Source organism: Ips typographus, linkage group LG12 (assembly GCF_016097725.1).
Source record: "Ips typographus isolate SLU linkage group LG12, UJ_Ityp_2.0, whole genome shotgun sequence".
Lineage (NCBI taxonomy): Eukaryota > Metazoa > Arthropoda > Insecta > Coleoptera > Curculionidae > Ips > Ips typographus.
The window spans coordinates 7,712,656-7,739,146 of record NC_138433.1 but is presented as its reverse complement, the minus strand read 5'-3'; the positions used below and the strand labels follow the sequence as shown (position 1 = coordinate 7,739,146).

The 26,491-nt window shown below is 37.4% G+C and overlaps 1 protein-coding gene and 1 long non-coding RNA gene across 3 annotated transcripts in view; both read right to left on the bottom strand.

The window, feature by feature from the left end:
* LOC145736574 (uncharacterized) overlaps nucleotides 1-26,491 on the bottom strand; it is a 276,677-nt gene that overhangs the window by 13,476 nt on the left and 236,710 nt on the right. The gene's annotated exons all lie outside the window — the stretch shown is intronic.
* On the bottom strand, nucleotides 24,614-25,409 carry LOC145736159 (uncharacterized). Of its 2 annotated transcripts, XM_081990432.1 has the most exons (3): nucleotides 25,231-25,409; nucleotides 25,011-25,142; nucleotides 24,614-24,974 (listed from the first exon to the last, which is right to left on the bottom strand). In XM_081990432.1, exons 1-3 carry the CDS (start codon nucleotides 25,306-25,308, stop codon nucleotides 24,768-24,770), a joined length of 417 nt encoding a protein of 138 aa, XP_081846558.1. In that variant the 5' UTR covers nucleotides 25,309-25,409; the 3' UTR covers nucleotides 24,614-24,767. The 2 variants fall into 2 exon arrangements, with proteins under 2 accessions (XP_081846558.1, XP_081846557.1); XM_081990431.1 differs by having other exon boundaries at nucleotides 24,614-25,142.

Sequence of the window (26,491 nt, the reverse complement as noted above, 5' to 3'; positions counted from 1 at the left end):
ACATTTGCATACAATACGGCCAAACAAGAGACGACACGTTTTAGCCCATTTCAACTAATATTCGCAAGAAACCCTACACTCCCGCTGGACGCCACCCTTTTAGAAACTGAGGACGAATCGAACACAAACGAATTACGAGAGAAAGCTTTACTGTTAAGGGCAATTGCTGTAGATAATATCCACAAAAAACAAGAAAAGGACAAGGACATTTACGACAAATATCACAGAGATGGTGAATTTGAGGTAGGAGATAGGGTGAAAATATTCATCCCAATCAGGAAAGTGGGAAAAAGTGAGAAACTGCTGCTACGATGGTTCGGACCCTACAGAATAATAAAGAAACTCAGTGAAGTTAACTATGAAGTAAAACAGGAAAAAGGGAAAAAAACGGATATAGTGCACATAGGGAGGATTTTACCATTTTACGATGAATGGACTTTGGGGGATATATCCGATGTAGATTCAGACGTAGAAAGCAAAGAAGTTGAACAATAAAATAAGTTGTAAGGGTAACATTTTGCATAAGTAGGGTGCAAACTCAGTATATTTCATAAAAAAACCTTACATAGTCTAAACATTAAGTATAAACAATAAAACATAACTTACAAAACACTTATTTAAGTAGGTTGACCGACCGTTACGCCCTCTCCCGCCAGGACAGAACAAAGGTGCACAACCCACAAAACGAGCGACCATCCCGCACACTCAGAAGTTGTCAAGGAAAGTCATTAAAGGGCGCCACCACCCGCGAACTGAGTAACGGGTGCTCTGGCGCACAGGAAGACAAGACAAAGCGGGACAAGGCCGCCCTCCACGAAGGAGTGACAGATTCCAGGAGAACCGCATGGGAGACGACAAGAGGAGCGTAATAAACTTGAGTTACGAATGGTCACACATTGTAAATAAAGCAATGGGGCACGTAGGTTATACAGTTAAGTTAGGGTTAAGTGTCCGGGGCGAACACTCTTCAGAGGGGGGAGATGTCACGAATAGCATAAATTGCACTATGTTCCGTTACCTAGTCGGGCCCCGGTCTCCCCTAGTGCACTGTCTGAATCAGCAAGACCGGCAAATTGGGGTCACGATGTGGGTATTTAATCAGCGTCTCAAGCCATCGAAGATGACTGGTCTCTAGGTCGGTCTTCGAGCATCAGTCCGAACTTTCTAGTGCCCGGACGGCTCGATACCTTCTTGGAAATCCAGGCTGAAAAGGCGAGAGTTCTTACGCAACCCTGAGGTGACCGTCCGAACTCTTGAACCTATCAGTACCTGAAGTAAGTCCTTTGGGCGTGTCGGTCAAAGGGGCTCCCAGCTCGTATCGAGAGGGTTTCGCTTGGCGACACTTCAAGAGGGCTTGCAGGGCCTTAAGTAAATCCTTTGGGCGTGCCGGACATAGGGGCACCCAGCTCGTATCGAGAGGGTACCGCTTGGCGGCACTTCAGAAGGCCTTACGCCCATTCCCCCACACCCACGCATCTACACACCCCCTCTCAGAAAGTGTTCCATGCGCGTCCCGCCAGCGGCGGTGCTAGCGGCCCTCCTAGTCTGGGGGTAAGATCTAATCATTGTAATCCAAGTAATAAATAAAGACCACATACTTAAGCTACAATCTTGTTTCTCTTCCTGCGCTACCCCCTAAACGTGACAATATTAAACTTAAATATTAAACTTAATTATATTGTTAATATCATTAACGTTTACTGTATTCATTGCTATTGATTTTGATTTTAATTCCGGTAAGACTTCTAAAAAATTATTGTTGTCAAATTCCAAAATTTTGTCACTCTTTAAAAATTCTGGACCTTCAAACCATAACGAGTTACTTACTAGTTCTCTCGGACTTAATCCCCGAGATATAATGTCAGAAGGATTATTCTTACCGTTAACAAACCGCCAACTACCAAGATTTGAAAGTTCAGAAATTCTAGCAACACGGTTTGCTACAAAAGTTTTTAATATGCACGGGTCGCGTTTGAGCCAGCATAAAACAATTGTTGAGTCAGTAAAATAGGTACAATTTGATATATCAACATCTAAAATATGTTTAAGTCTGTACATTAGCTTAGCTAATAGACGTGCTCCTAAAAGCTCCAATCTTGGTAGAGTTTGTTGCTTTACTGGTGCTACTTTTGATGTCGCTGTTAATAATTTAATGTGCTTTTTACCAAACTCATCAAGTGATGCGATATATACACATGCACCGTAAGCCTTCTCTGAGCTATCACTGAACCCGAACAATTCAATAGACGTTGGTTTTATAGATAAAACATGAAGATTAATTTTTATATTATTTAAACAACCGATTTGTGAAATAAATTCTAACCAATCGCATTTTAAATCACCTGGTATATGGTCGTCCCAATCAAGTTTTAACTTCCATAGTTGTTGAATGATCAATTTTGCTCGAATGATTGCAGGACCAATAAGACCTAGAGGGTCGAATATTTGGGAAATAGCGGAAAGAATTGTGCGTTTTGTTACGTGAGATGGATTAAAATTGATATTCACCGAGAATTGCAAGTTGTCCAGCGGTTTTAACAATTTTTTGTCATGTAATAAAACCGATTTATCGTATTACCTTGATTATTTTCTAATTCAAGAATTTTATTCAATACTGTACTGTTATTTGAGGCCCACTTCCGTAATTTATAGTTTGCTTGAACTAATATGTCTGAAAGTTGTTTATAAACTTCTAAGGCTGATTCTTCAGTTACTAAGCTCACAAGTAAATCGTCCATGTAAAACGCCTTTTCTATGATATTCGATGTTCGAGAATTTGATGATTTACTTAAATTGGCAAGTTCTAATAAACATCTAGTAGCCTGAAACGGTGCGCTAGGAGTCCCATAAGTAACCGTATTAAGTTTGTAAACTTTTATAGGTTCGCTTGTATTCCATCTCCAAAGTATTTGTTGATAATCGCGTTCATCCTCGTGTATTTGTATACATCGATACAGCATTTTTACATCCGCGGATAAAACAACAGGTCTTAATCTAACTCGCAAAAGTATCGAAAATAACTCTTCCTGTATTGTTGGACCTGCAAGCAGCAAGTCATTCAACGACACATTAGAGCTGGATTTTGCGCTTGCGTCGAATACAACCCTACATTTCGTAGTTAAAGAATCGTCTCTAATTACAGCAGAATGTGGTAAAAAATAAGATTTGGTGTGTACTGAATGATCATCCATTAAATTACATTTGAAAGTCATATGACCCAAGGTTTCGTATTCGCGCATAAACTCGTGATACTGTTGGTTTAAATTGTCATTTTTCTGCAATCGCTTTTCAAGTAAGAAATCTTTTTAAAGCTACGCTTTTTGAATCACCTAGCTGGAGATTATTTTCATTATTGAATGGATACTTTACTATAAAGTTCCCGTCAGGACTACGAGTTGTCGTGGCTTTAAAATATTGCTCACAATACTGCTCATTTTTTGAAAGAATTTTAGTATCTGGAATTTCCTCAATTTGCCAAAATTTTGTAAGAGAGTCGTCTAATTGAGCATTTGATACGTTATTAACAGTTAACAAGTTGCAAATACTATTTTCCGTCACTTTTTTGTTTTTTGAACAATTTTTTAATTGTAGATTTTCTCCAAAAATCCATCCGAACAGCGTATCGTATAAAAATAATGGACCGTTGTCTAACTTGATTTTCTTAGTTCCTAACACCTCGTAAAATGTAGTAATGCCTATTAATAAATGTATCTCTTTGGGAACATTAAATTCTTCATCCGCAAGGAACAAATTTCGTGGATAATTTAATTGAGATTTGTCAAATTCAAATAAAGGTAACTTTTCAGTTAATGTAGGCAAAACAGAAAATTTTAATTCACTCTTATATCCATTTAATTTTGATTTTATATTTGTTTTAGTTGTGTAAGAAACGTTTGAAACTATTTTATTCACAGTAGATAAGTTTATGACCACTTGTTCCAGTTTTAAATTTAACTTCTTGCACAGTGATTCCGTTATTAAATTAGACTGAGTTCCGTTATCGAGCAAAGCATTGCACGAGTGCCAATTTCCTAAATTATCAGCAATTAACAAAGTAACCGTTGAAAGTAAAATTTGACTTTTTCCCTGCTGTCTTGCAGACACATTATTTGAATCAACAGACGACATATTAATTTCTTGTACTACTCCCGAACAGTTGAAATTTTCTGATAATGTTGCATTTTGTTCCGAGTTATTATTTTGGTAAATTGACGTTGTAGATCTATCAAGTTTCATAACATTTTTATTTCCTAGATCGGCATTATCTAAAGAAAAGCTTACATAGTTAGAACAACTCAATCGCGAATTTTCGTTTTGCTTGCTTGCAACGTTGCCGCTACTAGCTACATTTGCACCAGCATTTGCTTGATCTACTGATCTTGTCTGATGTAATAATGAATTATGCTTATAATGACAAGTTTTGCAGCCACTTGATCGACATTCAAATTTTTGATGTCCTGATCTTAAACAATTACTGCAGAGCTTCAGTTTCTTTATTTGTTCGTATCTTTCAGAAACAGTTAGTTTTAAAAATTCAGGACAGTGGTAAATAAAATGAAATTCCCCACACATTACGCACTTAAAAACTCTTTGTTTCTCCGTAACGAGATATGATTGAAAACTAGGTGAAGAACTAAAACTCTGAGTTTGATTTGATCTGTAATTTGGTTTTTTATCATAAGTTTTTGAATTATTTGTATGTTTAGAGTGATCTATATTGAGTGATTCAAGCGCAAAACATTTCTTTGTCAAAAATTCTATTAGTTCATCGAGTTTTGGTAAAATGTTGCTAGATTGCTTTAATTCCCATTCACGAGTCGTTTTTTCATCAAGCCGCTTCAAAATTAAAGGTATTAACAATGCATCCCACTGATCGACAGGTAACGTTAATTTTCTTAGCGCTAAAATATGTTGATTTACTGCATCAATTAATTTTCGCGTATCTACACTAGATTCTCCCGACACTTTTGGTAAACTAAACAACAATTTATTAATGTGATAATTCACAACGGCTTTCTTATTTTCATATCGTTTTTGTAAAGACTGTATTGCAGTGGTGTAATTCGAGGCTGTGACATCCAAATTTTCTATTAATTTTAATGCATCACCCTTGCAAGACAGCTTTAAATACAAAAACTTTTCAGTATCTGTTAAATCTTGTCTACGATCTACAAATGAATCAAACACGTCTTTAAAACTAAACCATGTTTCGAAACTACCGTAAAAAGTGGGTAAATTTAAATCGGGCAATTTTGCAACCGCACCTAACGCGTTAGGACTGGTCAATTGAGCTGAGTTGACCGGCGCAGCAGCACTTTGAATTATTTGATTTTTTGAATATTTTATATTTTCGATAAGTTCTTTAGCTTCTGCTATTGTCATGTAAAATGACGATTCCGTGTCTAGCCGAGAAGCACACTCCTCTTTTGCTAAAAATTCTAATCTGGTCTGAATTCTGTCATATTCGCAAAAATCTTCTTCAACGCTCTTTAATCTAATTTCGATTTGAAATACATTATCGGGTTCGTTTTTAAGGAAACTTATAAACCTTGCGAGTCTATCACAAATTACTTCTCTGGCATGAACTAACTCACGCCTTTCATTTTCCATTTCTTGTTTTTCTGGGTTCGTTTTAGTTTTTTGTGGCATCTTTTCCACTGACTATAAGACAAAGTGTAACGTGCAAAACGAGAATTCAATACAAATCGATATAAATTTGCTTAAAATCGAGAAACTCCGGAAAACGTGCAAACTCCACAAAATACCATCAACGCCCAAACTTAATATGATGATTTTAAATAATACCCGGACACACCAGCTTGAATTTACGTGAAATGATAACAATGTATGAGAATAAAATTTCGATTTCAAATAAATCCGTTTTCTTGTCAACCTTGAGGACGATAAATAAGAATGCACTCTTGAAATTTAGTCTAACTTCTACGATATAAGCAACTACAAAGGTTTCAAAATACGGGAAAGAAATCGGAATAACAGGAACTAGCTTTTGGACAGTAAAAAAATGGAACGAGCTCACCAATCCACTGCCAAAACAAACGCCATGTTTTTTATTGCCTTGTACGAGTTTTTGTTTATCCCTGCACTGGTTTCTTGGATTAAAACTTGTCGATGCCGATTAATCCGCGGTAGAAGGACCAAAAAATGTTACGTGGATTGTAGTTGCTTCCAATAATGCGATCTTGTGGACTGTATTCAACTCAAAACTTTATTATAACTAGACTAAACTATTTACAAGAGACATTCAAATATCTTTTTTCAACTTTTTTGTTCTCGCGTGTGTTCACAACCTTGCCGTCGCGCTCGCGTTCCTTGTTCCCCCCTCCACACGCACGTGACACTTTAATTTTTACGGTGTTGCCGACGTTGCCACTAATTTGTTTTTAAATTAGGGAAACCCTAACAGTTGGTATTTCTTCAACGTCGTGTTTATCCGTATCTGGTTGCAGTACCGGATACCTACTTACACAGTCAGCGTCTTTGTGTGCAATCCCCGATTTATGGCACACCGTGTAATCAAATTCTGACAGTTTTAATGACCATCTGGCTAAACGACCTGTGGTATCTTTTAATGTCTTTAGCCAACATAAAGCATGATGATCAGTTACGATTTTTACAGGTTTACCATAAATAAAGTGTCTTAAGTATGAAAGTGCCCATATAACTGCTAATCCTTCTAATTCAGTTATAGAATAATTTTTCTCTGCTTTGCTAAGACTTCTGCTTGCGTAAGCGATAGGGTGTAACTTATTTCCTGTGTCTTCCTGCAATAATATAGCTCCTATTCCATCTTTACATGCATCTACTCTTAATTCACACCCTTTGTTTAGCTGAAAATGTGCCAACACTGGTTCACTAATTAATTTCTGTTTTAGTGTTTCAAACGCTTTGTCATGTATGTCCTGCCAATCAAATTTATTCTGTTTCTTTGTCAGATCATGTAAGGGGCGTGCAATTTTGGCAAAATTTTCTATAAACTTCCGGTAATAGTTACAAAGTCCTAAAAAGCTTTGTACACCTTTTACATTTTTTGGCCTTGGAAAATTTTCAATTGAAACTAATTTTGATTTATCAGGAAAAATTCCATCTGTCGAAATTGTATAACCAAGAATATTAATTTTTTCTTTTAGATATTCACATTTTTTAGGTTTTAACGTTAGGCCTGCACTTCGAAGTTTATTGAAAACTTTACGTAATTTTTCCAAATGTTCATCTATTGTTTCAGAAAAAATTATAATGTCGTCCATGTAAATTAAAACTTCTTTCCATTTTAAATCTCTAAACACTACATCCCCTAATTGTTGGAATGTTGCCGGGGCATTGCACAACCCAAAAGGCATTACATTAAATTCCCATAATCCGTGACCTGGCGCTGTAAAGGCAGTAAGTGGCTTACTTTCTTCTTTTACTTTGACTTGCCAATAACCTGAATACATGTCTAACGATGAGAAATACTGGGCGTTTCCTAAGTAAGTCAAAATATCCTCAATATTAGATCCTGACCACGAATTTTTTACTGTTACATTGTTTAACTTGCGATAATCAACACAAAATCGCGTCTCTCCAGACTTTTTCTTTACTAGTACGACGGGACTTGCCCAGGGCGAGTTACTTTGCCTTATTATATCGTATTGTTCCATTTCCCTTATTTGCTTATCTATTATCTCTCTTTCTTTTTGTGCTACCCTGTAAGGTTTTTGTTTTATAGGTTTAGCATTTCCTACGTCAATTTCGTGTTCAATTACATCTGTTCTCCCCATATATTTTGGTGTTTTTGAAAAAACGTCACTATACTCCGCAAGTAGCGTTTGCAATTTATTCTGTAATCCTAAGTTTGTTATATTACTTAGATTATGGTCATTCATGGTCATTATTTCGTCCTCATTTTCGGTTTCATTAATACAACAATCTGGAATTTTTGTCATGTCCATTTTAATTGTTTTCTCGAGATTACCAATCGTGGAATTTTTTATTACAAAAATTCTACGATGACCGACATTTTTAAGCTTAATATAAAAATGTCCATTCTGCAAAAACGGTAATCCTACGCAAATAAGACCTCTCGGTCGTAAAAAACTGTCCTTCTCAATAAAACAATATTTCGCTAAGTCAGACGGTCGTAGGTTCAAGTTCAATAGGGGAAATTATATCATTCCCGGGCTTCAACACGTAATCGCTGGCGACGGTAATTTTCAGGGAATTTACTGTTGACTCGTTTGCTATGTTTACGAACAAGTCTTGCTGTGGCTCGCATTCTTCAGTTGAATCATAATCTCCAAAATTTAGGATTAATTTGTCCGAACCATGCTGCAATGTCACTTTATTGTTATTATAGTCAATGACTGACTTTGTCGTCGTCAAAAAGTTATGTCCCAAAATTAGAGCTTTGGACAAATTTTTAACCACTAATGCTTCAACGCGTATCTCTTTATTATTAACTTCAATCGTCACTTGTGAATTTCCAATAGGTGTAAGAGGGTAACTGCCTGCAGTAATTAATTCAACTTCATTTTCCAAAGGATACATGTTATTAATATAATATAAATCAACAATATTTTTACACGCTCCGGTGTCTAGAACGACATTTACATTTTCTTGATTATTTACTTTTAAATGCACATACAATAACCCTCCTTTGACGCCCTATGATGACAGGTGGACAATCTCGTTAGGGCTTCCTATTGACGAAATTGTCCTCTTTCGTTTGGGTTTTGATATACCCGATCATTTTTTTTCTGTTGGCAACGCAAGCAAATCAAAATAATATTTTTTAACATCCTCATTGTCTTGATGTTTTCGTGTATTTAATCGAAACTTTAATTTTCTTAGTGGCTGTTCGCCAGAAAATTCTTTCAAAAAGTCCGTTTTTATAACTGTCCATGTTTTTGCCTGGTTTGCCGGTTCGTTAATATAACCATCAAACCAAGTCTGAGCCGGGCCTTCCAAGAAATTTGCTAAGTAGGAAATTTTGTGGTTTTCCGACCAGCTGTTTGCAATCGCTGCCTTTTCATAGTCTATAGATGGGTTAAATGTAGGTGGGCATGTAAACTTTGGTGTGGCTGGAGTTTTTGGCTCAGCCAAAGCTACCTGTAAAGTCATGTTAGCCATTGCTGCAGTATTGTTATGACGTATCACACTGTTTCTCTCTCGAATTACAGGGGGTGGGCAAAGATTATTACAACCTTGTAATAAATCTGTGGGGCGGGATGAGGTAGGCTCTGGCACTACCACTTCTAAGGGACTTTCTTGCCAGAACTCTTCTGATTCTCGCGGTTTAGGCGGAGTCCTACTCAATGAAGCTCTTGGCTTAAAAAACTGTTCTGGGGATCGTGATCCTGCTTTGGAATCTTTAGTTTTCTGAACTCGGGAAGTCGAAGCTTTGGTTGTTTGAATTCGCGGGGTTTCAATTTGAGCACTTACGACAGTTTTTTCGAAAGGGCTGTTCTCGTCCTCACTACTTGTTAAACTGAAAATAGAAGTTGTTTTGTCAAATTCTGGGGCACCTGCAGATATCGATGCCTGTACAGAAGCAGGGAAACCGACAGTTGAGCTATGATGCGCGGGTTTAAACTCTCTCAACTCTTTTAAGACTTTTTCGGGGTTTTTCCCTTGGGCTAGTGCTTGTTGCAAAACAAATTTTTCTTTGTCTGATACACTTTGAGCTCTACTGCGAGTTTGTACTCGTGATTTGTCACTTGGTTCACTCATGTAAAATTAATACGAAATGTTTGGCAGTATTTTTAATTATTTCGATTTTTCAAGTTTTTGGACAAAAATTTAAACGATTATTTTAAACCCGCTATTACCCGCTTGAGAAATAATAATTTCTTCTTCTTTTGATAAAGAACCCCCCATTTTAAATAGAACGATTTTTTTTTAAAAAAGATAAAAATTATGTTTTTTCCACCCTGAAACGTAGGCACCTCCACCATATGTCACGACTAGCGTGACTTGTTGAATTTAGTTTAACTTATTTGCCTGGGATCTCGTTTCAGCGTGAAAATAAAACACAGTTAACTCTACCATCAAGTTCTATTAAATAAGTACTTTAACCTAACAACTCCTAACTTACTAACTAATAAAATAACAGGTTTCCTAACCCAACGAAAACGTTACTAACTCCCAATAAAATCATAATAAACCAGGTGTAAATTAATACACAACATAGAAGTACAATAAACATACTCACATCTCTATAGAAGACAGAATCTTGGAGAGAGGCTGGTCACTTTGGAGCGCGTTCACGATTAACTTTACTTGAGCGTTACGGACATGTCTAATTTACATTTGCGGTTCGGTCACTAACGTGGTGCACAGCAAAACTGGACTGACTGGAAAGAACTGGACTGAACCCCTCTCTAGGGTACAACCTCCTTTTTATAGCATTCCAGACACTGGTTCCACCCATCAAAACTCCCAACCTGGCCTCGTCTAGCCGACAACTCGTGACGACCTTTCGACCCTCGGTACTTGGAAAACATTCCACATTATTTCGCAATTCAGCAAATGCATCATAATTGCAGTTGCACTCTGACCGCATTCCACAATTTTAATGTTTCCGCTCAAGTAATAAATTTGATTTATTATCCTTCGTGACAGTATAATTGGTTTTTGAATGTTGCGCCTCTACTTTGACTGTCATGTTGTCTATCGCTGTAAGCTGGAAGATTGATTTTTCAGATTTTGGGAGAAGTACTTGTACCAAGGGCATTGGTTTTCCATCTTTCTATCGCCATCTTTGGATTTTTGAGGGGTGGAAGCCAAGATTTTCCAAATCTGTTTTGATTTTCTCCTCAGGTCAATTTTCTAGGATTCCCCTAAGTATTATATGAAGTTGCTTTTCTTCGTCCAGTTGGAAAGTATGAAAAGGATTTTTTTCTTTTTCAAAGAAATTTATAATGAATTTGAAGTCATTTATGGTTGGTGGATGTAGCTTGATTCCTTCTGGCTTATTGACTACGTTTCCATAATTGATTCGGGCGTCTTTCAAGTAGACGGTGACTTTATTAAATATTTCCTTGTTTCTCAAGACTATTGGGAGAATTTTTTCCTTGAGTTTTTCTGGGGTTGGATTTTGCGCGGAGTTATTCACTATGGGAGTACTTACTGATTGACATTTTTGTTTTTGACGCTGAGACACTGAGGCGTTAGTTTCTGGAGAAGCTGTCCTTTTCTTAGTTTTTTGGGAGTTAAGCGGGGGAAAATCTTCTTCCATAGTGTTGTTATCGGTTTCAATTACTTGTTCTGGAACATTATGTAGTTTAATTTGCAATTTTCTAATGGTTGCTTGATGGTGTTTATTGACTTCTTCGAGTTCCTGATACCTAGCTTTGAATTCTTTCAATTCATCTTGTTGGGCTTTCAAGCTGCTCTGGAGTTGTTCGATTACTGCTTGTTGCTCGCTAATGTACTTGGTGTACTTGTGTAGCGTTTTTTTCCATTTTTTTCTAGCTTTTCGTCGGCATCGACGTAGTCGACATGATTGGGAGTAATCTCTTTCGGGAGATCCTCGCAGTACTGTAGCTGTCACTGACACTTCTCGCGTGTGAATCACTGAAATCGCTAACGAAACGCACTTGAACACGGTTGACACTGACGACCGTCCGGTTCAACTGCTCGGCGTAAACTGCGAAAATCTGACTGCTGCAACTAGTTTTGTTCGCGTAACCCCTCCTTGTTTAGGCCATTTTCGCCTGTATTGACACCAACGGTCACTAACGGTCGTTTCAGGGTGGAGCTAGCTGAACGACACCGGGACACTTGCGGTGTGTTTTTCCGACGTTTCGTCGTCCAGACCGTCATCGGTGTTCTGTTGCGCTGTAGGGGCCGCTTTTTCACTAGAAATCGATTCCTCGTCGGTTTCTAGGGTTCTGGCTAGGTTTTGCGGCTCCCCCAGGTCGTTGTCTTCGCTGGTTTCTTCGTCCGTCACGGGAATCTGGTCCACCAGGTCGTAGTTCACTACGTTTTCCTCGGGGGCGGCTCGATTTCGTAGATAACGTCTGACACCACTTTTCTGATTTCATCAGGTCCTAGCCATGGTGTAGAGAGTGCACCATGTGCGGGGTTTCTCAAGTTTACCTTTTGTCCGCGGTAAAACTTGATTTTTGGGCGGTCTGGGAAATTCCTTGTTGACGAATTCCAGCTGTTTGGCTCGAATCTTCCGATTTTGGCGTCTTCGTTGGTGGGCACTTTTCTGGGTGCGTCGGAACTTATTCCACTGAATTTTCCACTCTCCTGGCATCGGTAATTCGTACCCAAGTACGATGGAAGCTGGTGAATGTCCGGTTGCCCGGTTTATTCTATCTTCTGAGTATCCTGATTGCCGTAGTGAGCTGTTTTTCCCATTGGTTTTCCGTTTTTCCAACCAGAAGTATTCAAATCAAATCAAAATTGCTTTATTGTCTTAAAGAATAACATTCCGTTGACAAAGCTTTGTGCAGTAGTAAATATAAAGTACAAATACAAACATACCATTAAAATAAAATTATATATATATATATGCATTTCGACATATACACCTCCGACTCGCATAGTTTAACATTCGCACACGCCTCCAAAACGGAGGCGAATTCGAAAAATCGGAGGCCAATACGAATCAACCTTAATAATTTCTCAGGATGTCTCTCTGGCCTCCTGGGGGCCGTACGCAAAATTTATGTCGGAGGCCATTTTAGCAATACACATATACAGTTATACAATGTAGTTCACGAAAATTCCACCACGTGGCGGAGCGATCTCATACGTTTATACAAACGACACATGTCCTGTGCGGCATCAACTCCGCATGAAATACCGCTAATCCGACTCAAAAAAGCGGCAACACCGCGGCATTACTCACTGAAGGCCAGTTGATCGAGAGCATATACCAAATTTTGTAGTTGCATATAAGAGTGAGGGGGTTGGATGCCAAATGATCGAGAGTACATAACCAATTTGAAGGCCACTTAACTTATATTAATATATACTGGGCGTCCTAACTAGTTTGCTGTCTTATACAGAGTGTCGCACCAATATCGGCTTCATTAATTGAATGTGTGATCTTTTAAAAAGTTATGTCTCAAACTAAAGCTGACTTGGCATACTCATTTAGAATATATATTTTCTAGAGAGAGGCACTTTTATTCATGTCGGAAGTAGAGATCAACTGGTTGACTTAATTTTTTTAATTCTGTGCTTTTCTGTCTATTATAAGTTTTCGATTTTGATTGATATTGCGCTAACTTGGAAAAGAACCCAAAATTTAAATATTTTCGACCTTCTTTTGAAACAGCAAAATTTCTGGTTATTTTGAACGACATGAATCTCCAAAATTACGTTTAACAGCAAAGAGGGGTTCGAAAAACCGTTTCTCATAAGATGAGATGCACAGATTGATTTTTAATAAAAGTAATTTCTTTATTAATTACAGAATACAGGGTAAGAAATATTGTACTAGACGTTTTTGCATACAAACTAGTTCATTTAATAGCTGGGAACATTTTAGAACTTTAGTTGTGTCATATACAATAATAGGCCTGAATGGTATCTCAAAACACACGTTTAGAGGTTTTTAAAATTTAATTCACAAACTTGCAAGCGTAATGTCTATTTTAATATTACATTTTATGGTGTTGCACCTTAATTCGAACACTTCCACCATTAGAAGAATTGACTAGTAGGAGTGCAGTTTTTGAAAAGTAACTTAGAAGGATAACCAACTTAAACTTATCTAACTAATTAGCTTTTACTATTTTAAAGTCTTAGTTCAAGCTCTCTAAGGGTTGTGAAAAATGTCAGTATTTTGTTGTACGAAAATGTCAGCCAAAAATGTAAAAATTTTCAAATGGACAGAAGTCATTTTTTACATTTTTACGTTCATTTAATTTGACAGTAATTATGTACTAGGTTAAGAGCCAGTAAAATAAAAGTATAGTAGTAAAAGTATACCATTCTTGAATGGATTGCGATAAAACTTTAAGACAATATTGTTTGAATACTATTTAGTAGCTAATATCAAAGAATAGCTATGTAACAAGAACAGACAGTTGAAAAGAGAAAGCGAATTAGAGAGAGATGGACTCTTCCTACCAAAGTTTAATTGACAAGCGACTGATATCGGCTTTGGCCGTTAAATATCAGGAGTTTTATTGGTTGTTCATTCAAGTTGTTGAAAAACGTGGCCGTATCTCAGACCACATCAAATATTTGTTTTGAAACATCGGTTTAAAGTTAATAATAGTTAATAAGGACTAATATCTTCCAATGATTAATAGGCGAACTTAAAACACTTGGACTCAAAAGAATTAAACAATGATTATAAGAAATTAGTTTATATTATATTTGATTCTGATAATTGGATGCCATTTTTATTTCAAAGAAAGAGACAACCGGCAACATGTTTCCTACCAAAGGGAACTCGAGGTCAGCCAAAAACATCACCCCAACATCAAAAGAATTATGTCCCTTCTTGTTAAAATATGTTAGGCTTTTCACATTTTTTTTTGCATGTAATTTGTATTAGCGCCATCCGATGCAACAACAAATTACAATAAGCTACAGATAAAAACATTTTAAGACAAGTTAATATACAGTATGCTGCACCTGAAGTCCCGCGGATGCATACGGATTTATGTCTTGCCGAATTGAAAAAAATAAGTGTCGGTTCAAACCGGCTTTCCCAGAAAATTCTGGTATAGAAAAGATTTGCTTTAAAATTGAACACCCTGTATACTAAAGTAATCATTCCTATATGTGGCACTCTGAAGATAAAATGTAAACATTTAATAATACAGTTTTAAATTATTATGTTTTTAAACAAATTGTATGCACTAATTTGCCATAGCTTTTTATCGACCTATGTAGCAGTTTTTTTTATAAAAGGTTCGACAACAAATTTATAACTTTTATTTATTTTGAAGTGTGTTTATCCCTTACATAAATATTCCCAATTTGCTAAAAGATGGCATGCGTTTTAAGCAATAGACAACATGCTCTACTAAAAGATGACATGGCCACCTTGCCAATAGCTGACCATCGCAAAGTTACATTGGTACTCAGTTTCTTCCAAACATAGCTAATTCTCTCTCTCTTCACACTGATTTCCGGCTGCCATACTCTAAATAAACTTTGGTCCATATTTATGGCAGGTAGTACATCAGTTTCATTGAGAATAACTTGTTTTTGGACAAACTATACTGATTTAAATTTTCTCAAATATTTTGACCCTTCGACTGGGGGTTTATTTTTAAGTTTCTTAGAATTTTTATAGGTCGTCATCTATTGGTAGTTTTACCTTATTACATTTTGTGAATAGTTTTATTTCTTTATAAGAAAGATTAGTTATATGCTGTATTAAATTTAAATTTAAAGCATACATTTTATTCTAAATTTTGTTGAACATTTTTTTACCCGAAAAGGATCACAAAAGGCATTTTGACATAGTTTATGATAAATGAAAAAGTTCAAGTCAAATTTCTTGACGTTCACTACTTCTAATTTCTTCTTTGGTTTTCGGATTTGCAAACATGGAAACTTTTAACTTGCACGTTTTTTTCTGAAAAAACGTTGCTCGCTAGATGTGTCATTTATTTAAAAAATCCTTCTTACAAACAATAGAACTATTTAAATAAATGTAATATAAAGCATTTAAAAAAATACAACTTTACCACATCTTTATGATTATAGTTATATGATGGTGTTTTTAGGCATAATGCCTGATATTAGACAGTTATTGGTAAGGTTACGTTTTTAAACTTTTTCTTCATATTGGCACATGAATATATGTATTAGACTCAGCAAATAGTTTTTGTCTACAAGCATCAAATAATAAAGCATTTTTTTACTTTGTTATAAAAATTACATTTGTGTCAAGTTGATTTTTTTGTAACAAATCAGTTGACAGACTGAAAATACGAAAGTTTTAGTTTATAGACTGAACAAATTTTAGGCAAGGCTTTTTGACGCTAAAATTTGTTACTTGGTCGTCAAACAAAAATGACAGGCCTTTTTAATCTATAAGCATTATAAGTTAGAACGTTCTTTAATTTGCCACCCTAAAAACTATAATTTGTTTCCCCCAAAAAACTAGAATTTAAAGTTTTAAACAAACAATAGGAAAATTTCCTTTTTCACGACCTATTGAAAAATTGAGGTCACTGAAAAATGACCCAACTCAATAAACATTGTTAATCTAAGGAATTAATCACGTTTATAAAATAATAACAATATTGATTGTAAATACTCAACGACTCGTATTATAATTAAAATGAGATAGTCTAGAAATGCAAGTCAAAGTGAACATAATAAATTAATAAACGATTTATAATTATATTGCAATGTTTATTTTATCAATTTGCTTGAGTTAATGAAGTATTAAAAACGAAACAAAAATATTGATGTCATTATATTCAGTTATTGTCAGACATGTGTCTAATACTAGAATGAATAACGCAGAAACTATACGATCAGTATATAATATAGAACACCACAAACTGTCTAATGTGGCTCCTATAGCGATCGAAAAAGAACGAAAATACGGCTGGACTGAATATTAAAATAAGTTTCCTGTTCCAAAAAATCTATTTTTAGCTGTCCAGGCCAAATCAGTGGGCGAACCAGACAGATAAAATTGGCAACTGTGTCGGTGACCCCTGCGTCGGTTCCACATGGCGCTGTATATTGCGCGGAGGCCAGTAAACCGCCGCATCGTGGAGGCCGGTTACATTTAAACCCATACCGTATATACAACTTTTTTCCTTATAGTTTTTCCTTACCCCTCTGCTGTGCCCATGAAAGACCTTGAATTATGAAGCGTAATCATGCAAAATACACTCCTGTAACTATGGCGGTTATAGTGGAGGCTTGGGCGCCTGTGTTATGTATGGAGGCGACTAAGATAGAAATGCATGTATATATATATACAGTGTGTCCCGCTTTTCATGAGTACAGCTTGATATCTCAGTTAATAATGATGCGATTTTCTTTAAATTATGGTGGTGATTGTATGTCAGAAAAATTAAGTATTTGGCATAATAAACATTTTTATTTACCATTGGCGTGCTGGTGCTGTGTTGGGGGGGGGGGTAAAGGGTGATTCTAAATCTGGTAGAAAAAGTTAACTAAAATTGACTCTATATTTTTTTATAGAGTCAATTTCTATATATTTTTTATATTTTTTTTGACGAATATATTTTTCCAAAAAATCAACCCCTTTTTACCCCCACCCAACACAGCACGCCAATGGTAAATAAAAATGTTTATTATGCCAAACACTTCATTTCTCTGCAGACGTGATGTATGTCATGACATGCAAGCACCACCATAATTTAAAATAAATGGCATTATTATTAACTTAGATATCAGGGTATACTCATGAAAAGCGGGACATATTAACTTTCTAAACCACTAGCTTTAGAAAGTTAATATTTAGCACTTCTAAACTATGAAGAAAATCAATCAAAAATAAGATGACGTGACATGAAATACCTGATGTAAATATTTTGATGTTATGTTTGCGTTTTTATTTGTCACATTCAAAACACTTAGAGCAGGCATTTCGTTGCTTCGTTATCTTAGTTTTGTTTTATTTTACTCTTAACTACATAAACCAAGCTAATACTTACGTAGTGGACTTTGAACACTATCATTGTTAACGTTATGACTATGAGCAATGGTGATATATGAATTGCTCTCATCAGCAGTATTAATTTCAGTTAAGATGGTTGATTCAAGTTGCCTCTCAAAATGTTTAACATTTCTACCACTGTCCAAATTTTTCATCGGTTTTAAACCCGTTAAAGCACTTTTCTTCTTGATTGCTACTTCAGACTTTTCTGATGATGATGTTGAATCTGAATAGCGCCGCTTTTTTCCCATTCGATCAATTGCAAACTGTTTTTTATTTTGAGACATGCCAGTGTCAGATGAATCAGAATTCCTGTCATCTGAATTCGAATTTTCTGGAAAACGGCCAGATATAGGCAATTTGGTGGATGCTTCCTTGCGCACAATAGCACTTGTAGCGCTTTTCTCGCGGTTTTCTTCGGTTACGTTGCCTCGGGCGCCACCTTCGTTATTTATAGTGGCTGAAGGTCCACTTTGCGGTACCTGGGTAGCCTTTAGACAGCTGGAGAAAAGTTCCAAAGGGTTCGGGAAGAAAACAAAATTAAAACAACTGTTTTCACTAATTGCACTGTATTACGGCTCTCATTACTTACAGTAAATACTCACGGTAACGAATACCCAATGAAACGGAAATTACCTTATACGGTGGTACGGGGAAAGCGTGTAACGATAATGAAAACTACCTACGGACCCTTCACTACTGATAAGCCTGACTACGGTAGATTAAGACTGACTGTGACACGGTGAAAGAACGGCGGTACGGTACGGTTATGTAAAACTGACTATTCAGCGCCGATATTCGTTCCAAAACCCAATGAGGCCCAATTACGTGACCAGCGGTGTTCCCGTCACTCGACCTAACCTCTAGGTGCCTCTCCCCGATTCCCCGGGGTTCGACAAATAGAGCCTCCGTTGCACACTGTTTCCCCAAGCATGCAACAGAGGTTTGAAGTCTCGTGACGTTGCCAGTCACACAGCCGCTAATCCCTCCAGTATCCCCAAACCCGCTTACTGCTCCGTTTCCCCGGAGCTAAGCAAACGAGTCACAGGTTTCACCGTTCCCGCTTGCTACACCGTTTCCCCGGTGTTCAACAAACAGGAACAGGACCAGAAGGATTACCTGACTGTTTCACAAACAAAGTAACTGAAGCCGGCGCCGTTTCACCAGAAATACCCTCTAACGGAAAACCCCGGAAAAATATAGCAAATGCCCCAAATGAAAATCCCCGGACAAATTTAGTGAATGCCCCAAATGAAAAATCCCCGGACAAATATAGCAAATGCCCCAAATGAAAATCCCCGGAGAAATACTGAAAATTCCCCAAACGGAAACCCCGGGAAAATACTGAAAATGCCCCAATTTACAGTCTATTAAAATATCTACAGTTAACGGTACGGGTTTTAAACAGCAAACAGAACAAATACCGGACGGTCGGTATGTGTCTATTTTTTTACTTACAAATTCGCGGAGATAAGAGATAACGGTCGGCACGGATCGGCTTAGCTGGCTGGTTTCGATCTTTTGATGATCGAAGAATCCCCATTTTCCGGCTCGGGGCCTTCTTTTATACACAAAACCCACGGTGGGGGCTGTTAGTGGCGGTACCCACTCTCAGCGCCCACCGAACCATTTCGAACGGCCCCGGACGGTCCCGATAGAATCGACGCCACGACGGCCGCGGTCTAGCACCCAGCAGTGAAGGTCACGCGTATTTTAACTAAATCAGCGAAAAATTAGTAACTTCGTTACACACTTTTTACTGACGCTACTGAATCGGAATTTTCAGTGTTTAGTATATCCTCCACAGTTTTGTCTGCTTTCTCAAAGGAAGCTAAAAATAGACATTTGTAATTATAATTATTTCTTATAGTGAAATATACAGGGTGTTCCACGATAAATGCGTTATATTTCAGAGCTCGATAATGCATAAAAAAATAACCGAAGTTTGCTATATAAACTACGGTCCAAAAACACTTTTTTATTTCAACACATGCTGTCTTGATGACAGCTTCAACAAAGTTTTGTTTCAATACAGGGTGTCCCACCGGGCTCTAAATCTAAAACATTTACAGTGTTCTAGCACTTCCGGTTTTATATCGGAAGTAGGCACCAACTAGCTTATTTTAAATGGAACACCCTGTAAATTATTATATTTTTGGATTATCCTAACGATTTCAAGTATTTGTCATGCATCATTCATAACGTACGTGAAAAATATAACTTATCCAATTACGTAGGGCTTAATGTCAACATATAGTCCAAAATTGAGCTATTTCAAAAACTGTAAAAACTATAAGAAAAAAATTTAAAAGTTTAATACCCTGTATATTATTGTGAAAAACTCTGCATAACAGAAACATAATTAAATGGCATGTTTTTAATATGCATAGTGAATATGCAGGTATAAAAATTTCAAATATTTCCGAAATTACTCATTTGACATCAAGGCTAAGAAAAAATATTGCAAAGAAATGCTTTCAACAAAAAAAAAACACAGATGGGGCTATAATACTTAATATAAAAACTAATTAATAGTATTGTACAGGGTACTCCAAATGTTTCGAAACGGTCTACCTTTTTCCGCAAGGTAAAAGCTACAAATATGCAATTTTGGAATATCACGTAAGGTTAAAAAATCTATCTCTAGATAGTCGTTTCGAATTTTTAGGACCTAGAACTTCGGACCAGCGACATTTACCACATTTTTTTTAATGGATCGATTATGATTTTAATCAATTTTCACGTTCTACCAAAATTCCGATAATCAGCAATTAAGGATGAACGAAGTTTTATCCAGCCAGTTTCGAGAAATCTGAGTTTAAACTTTGAGCAGAGAACAACAGGTTTCATTGTTGACTAAAAAAACCTGTTAATATCAAATAAGAAGGTGAATTAGGAATGAGTTTTTGGAATTTCAAAATAGGTTGATTTCGTGTCAAAGATTTATAATGTGTCAAGCGCATTGCAAGTTGAATAGAAAATAGTTCAATTAAATAAAAGAGAACGAGTAACATTACTCGTGTTAGTCAGATATAATGACAGCAGACGTTCACATCTCCAAACACGAGAAATATTCCATAATACAGCGTCTCTACTAAACTCCGTGTTGTTTTCGACGCTAGCGCAAAGGGTACCGCGGGTTTAAGCTTGAATGATACACTGTTTGCTGGACCTAAACTGCATCAAAACTTGTCCTCTATTTTGTTAAGATTACGAATATACCCATACGTATTTGTTTGCGACATTAAACAGATGTACTGCCAAATACTGATCAAGCCAGAATATAGAAAATATCAACGTTTTCTTTGGCGTTTTTCGACCGATCAAGGAATACTCTGTCAAGGAATACCATTTAAATTGGGTCACTTTTGGAGAATCTTCTGCGCCTTATTTAGCCTTAAGAACCCTGAAAGAATTAGCCTCTTTTGAGCGAAATAATCATCCTCTAGCGGCCAAGGTTTTAGACGGATCGATCTACGTAGATGACTGCGTTGCGGGTGCTGAATCAGTGAAAGACATTCTTAAATTACAACAAGAGCTGATCTCTTTGCTTGAAAAGGGAGGTTTTGAATTGAGAAAATGGGCCAGCAACTGCTCCGAATTATTATCTGCGGTAAAAGCTATTGATCCACAGATGCCATTGACTTTTGATAGTGATGGTCCTAATTTTGTAAAGATTTTAGGTCTCCAATGGCATCCACAAAATGACATATTTTCATATTGTTATACTCCAATCAACGTACCCTGTACAAAACGGAACATATTGTCTCAAATTGCTAGAATATTTAATCCGGTTGGGTTTTTGTCTCCAATGATTTTCCTTGCTAAGCGCATTTTGCAACTTTTATAGTTGTCCAAATCTGATTGGGATGAAATACCATCTCATGAAATTGTAAAAACTTGGGAAAAAATAACCTCTGAATTGCCTGAAATTTCTAAAATTCGCATTCCTCGTCTTATGTCGTGCTTAGGATCAACTACGCGTGTGGAAGTCCATGGATTTTGCGATGCGAGTTCTTGCGGCTACGGTTGTGCTGTGTATTTCAGGTCAATTTCCAGTAACGGACAAACAGAATGCTCCTTGGTAGCGGCAAGTAGTAGGGGCAAATCTCGTGTATCGCCACTCAAAACAGTTTCATTACCTCGACTCGAACTATGTGAATTACGCTTATTTATTAGACGACTTACTCGAACTACGCTTATTTATTAGACGACTTACTGTTTGTTATATCCTCTTATGAAATTCTGCTCACCATTGATGCAGTATATGCTTGGTCTGATTCACAAGTCACTCTTGCTTGGATTCTTAGTTCACCACACAGTCCACTTAAAATCGTATGTTAAAGAAAGTCTATTTACGACAAGGCATATCCAAAAGTTCAAATCAGAGGATCCTGAAGAAGCATAAATTTCACCATTTTTCATTTAAATTAGTGCAACACTTAAAAGAGGTTGAGCGGCAAATACCTCACATCTTCTACTCACAACTTTATCACATTCTCCGTAAATAATAAACAGATTTAAGTAATCTTGGTTGGAATAACGTAACCGCTACGGCATATTTGCAGTTGTCAAAACACTCAAAACTAGTGTTATTAACATGCTCTGCAAGTCTCCAATATCACCGTGTGTCAAAAGCATGACCAACTAGAGTACCAGCTAATCCCAACCATGCAGCCTAATAAAAAAATGTTTATTCTCAAATAAAACGAAATGGGTTGGATTTAGGTATAGGCAAGTAAATTGAAACGTATAGTAATTTTTAATGCTCAAAATGATTCCGTCGTAAAAAATGGGGGGTTTTATTTAAAAAACTTGAGATTTTTTATTTTTTTTAGTAGCAAGTTTATGATTTTTTTTTGACGACCCTGTATACAAATGAGTCATTACGCACCCTCAATTTAATAAAACGATCCTTTATTTACAATAACCCAAAGTTTTATTGCAATATAAAATACGGTTTTGACAGGATACAAAAAGATGTTGAGCGTTGCAACTGTCACTTTTTTGGAAAAACATCAAATATTTCGAAAACGGCTAGAGATAGTCATAGGGCATTGTACACAAAAGTTGGTCAGAATTTTGTGAGGAATCCAAATATGTAATAATATATAGGGTGTTCTATTTAAAATAAGAAAGTTGTGATCGACTTCCGGTATAAACGGAAGTGCAACCATCTTGAAAATATTTTAGTTAGATTGGGCATGCCCACATCAGTATCCTGCCAAATTTTCAAAACTCTCCTATTTATACTTTTTCCAATACCAATCGATGTCTTTCGTCGTGGGACACCCTGTATATCGGCTCGACTTTAATCGAGCATTTAATACATTATACAAAAAGGTTTTTCCCATGCCAGCCGGGCCGTCAATATAAAACAAATTCTAGAAATCGCGAACATTAGGCATCTATTCTGGTCCTCGTCGTCGCAGTCGTCGTCGTCATCGAAATGACCAAATCGATGAAGACGTTGCGACACTAACCACTCACTAACACCAAACAGTCACAGCAGTTGTAACTACAACTACTGCAACTCCCTCCGCCGCCGTCGCCGCCGCCACTTCCGTCTCCTTCATCACAACCTGTTCCACCACTTGCGGTTCCGTCACTTCCGTTACTTCTACTTGCGCTACCACTGCTACTACAGACTCCATCACTTGTACTGTTGATGTTGTCCCTGCTGCAGCGGCAGCAGCAATTGTTGTTGTTATTGTTGCTACTGGTGTTGTTGTCATCACTGATGTTGACAATTGGGAAACTGCACCGCCACCCCTTCCACCGCACGACGCCCGACACATCAATGACTACCTCGGTATCTGCGTCATTATGTCCGTCATCGTAGGAGATTGCTTCAGGATCGTGCAAACCCAACCTGGCCAAGGTCAAGTTCAAGTTATCGTCATTACTATTTCTTGTCAAGATCGAATCGATCTGTGCAATGGCAAGATGATAGGCATGACCGTATAAGTGGTGGTGGGACGTGGACCCAATACCAAGTCGGCAATGATGTGCGGAAACTTGAATTTGGACCAAAGCGCTAAAACATTGACCACATATGATTGGCCCGCGTCCAAACTGATCAACACTAATAAAGAATAAAATTTACGTAAACGATATGGTACCGCACGAGTCGAAGCCTGTTGCATCGCACGTTCAAATATATCAGTGTTTGCGAAAAGACCGCGACGCACACGCTTCACGATATGTGTCGCAAACGATCGTCTCAAACTGACCACTGTCCGAATCAAATGCACGGGCAGTGCGCAGTTCCACAAATGATCGGCAGCCACGCACATGTTGCAACAGTGTACGCAAACAGTACAATTCATCGTTGTGCGTTGATTTGACGTCCACGGCAACGCCAACCATCTTACGATTATAAACACCTGATTGCCATTGACCGCGCTTTGCGTTCCACGTGTAATTTTCCGGGATTTCCCTGTAAAACAAATCACGTGAAAAAAAAAAAAAAATGGACTTTTTGCAGTTTTTTTATCTGTCCGACTAAAAGGTTAATATTAACCACACTGTAGGTTTTTTTCATTTTTTGTGTCTGGGCTTTTCAACCATGTAGTATTGTCTAACTGAAGACAAAAGGTCACATCAGCAAAACTGTCTGGACTTGAGAAATTAATTAAAGTTTAGACCACCGTTTTGCTGACAAGTTCACCATTTTTATAAAATATCTAAGGAACGGTGCGATAGGTATAGGGAAGTATTAACAATTAATTACTAGCCTTCTTGCGAGGAATTCAAAAATGAGATTAAAAACAGACTTCCATTTGAAAATCAAAAGTTGGTGTTTATTCTGACTGATCTGGCAACACCGCAAAGTTCAAAATGTTTTAAATAGAGAGATTGGACCCAACCTAGGCTACACTCGAAATTTCAACAAAAAATATTGAGTTGCTCTCTAGATACTTCTAATTAACCATCACCGTGAATCACCCTATATAGTATATTATTCCTAGAAAAAATAAGTTTCAAAATTGTTGCTGTTCTGGTGGCTGTAACGAGTTGGCAGTAAATAAAGTAAACATGGTATTTTCAAACAATTTTATTCTTAACTTAGAATTTTCCTTAGGAGGGCTACAACTAATTGGTCTGCAAAAAGAAGAAAATAGTTATTATTTAAAAAATATATGCTTTATTGCTGAAAGCTTACTATTGGTAAGTCGAAGGCCACGGCCTCGCCCACCTCCACGGCCTCGCCCACCTCCACGGCCTCCTCGCCCACCTCCACGGCTTCGCCCACCTCCACGGCCTCCTCGCCCACCTCCACGGCCTCGCCCACGCCCACGGTCACGGCCACGGCTCCGGCCTCAACCTCCCCTGCCTGGATTGCCAGCTGCACCTGCAGGGCCGCTAACACCTGCAGGGCCGCTAACACCTGCAGGGCCGCTAACTGCAGGGCCACTAGCACCTGCAAGTGCCCCCCTGCACTTGCAGGTGCAGGGGGGCACGCTGGCCTGTTGACCAGGCTCGGGCCGCTGCGGGCGCGGTTCTTCCTCCACCATCGAATCTGCAAAAAAAAAAAAAATACAAATTTTTCCGATTTATTTAAGTTTTGGAGGTGCGATAAATTTGTTGTAAATGTTAATTCTACATACCATCGGACAACAAAAGGTCCTCCTCCTCTTCAGGGATGGATGCCAGACTAAATTCTGGCATCTCACCTCCATTCCCATTATTATTTTCGCTCCTGAAACAATTTGGTAATGTAATTGAAAAGCGGGTAATTTAAACAACCAACAATGTAGTCTAGTCTAGTGATCGACCGATATGAAATTTCGGGCCGATACCGATTATAGCCTACTAGTCTAATTTTACTAAATTAAACGTTGGACAGATAAAACATATCACTTCAAAATAATTTAACTGAAATTTCTTCGAAAGAAATCGAGCGGTTTCTTTCAACCATATGCCAGCAATTTAGTTAATTAACACGAGATATTATTGGCGCTAGACGAGTATCTATTTAATTACTTACATTTTTTCAGAACACAAACTACCAACACTAAGATCAAAACAGAAATGAAGCCACCCAACACCCAACGAAACCGAGAAAGCCTTAAAACCAACAAAGATAAGAGCCAAAACGAACAATTCTGACCAATTCCCATTGTATAACCATACCATTGTAAAAAAGTTGCCAGATTTTATTAGATTAAATTGCTTTCGCTAGAATAGATAATTCAAAATTGCCACCCTCTGTATCGGCACGTACAGGAAGACCTGCATTCTTGCCTTCATGGAATTACCCAAAACATTTGACATCCACCGATTTACCGCTCCCTATTCTAGGCACGTACACGTCTGTTATATGGCGCCAGAGTGGAGATTTTCAGTTTGAACTTGTTAAACCACATACATTTACAAAATACATTTTGCGATTAGACGCTATACTTGCAAAAAATCTAATTATTCTTAAACATGGCTCTACTATGGGTAATGTAACAATAACTGGAAGTTTCTATCCCAAAAACCAACTATATATGCTTAGTATTCGTATTCATTATATTCAATTTTCAAAGTCCCTACGGCATGCAAGGACAAGTGATTGGTACCAAAATGTACCTAGTAATAGTCACTATTATCGGCTAGAAAGACAATGTGGGAGGCGGGACAGTTTGTCCAGAAATCAAGAAAAACCAACAATATATGTTTAGTATTCGTATTCATTATGTACAATTTTCAAAGTCCCTACGGCATGCAAGGACAAGTGATTGGTACCCAAATGTACCTACTAATAGTCACTATTAAAGGCCAGAAAGACAATGTGGGAGGCGGGACAGTTTGTCCAGAAACCAAGAAAAACCAACAAAATATACGGTTAGTATTCGTATTCATTATGTTCAATTTTCAAAGTAC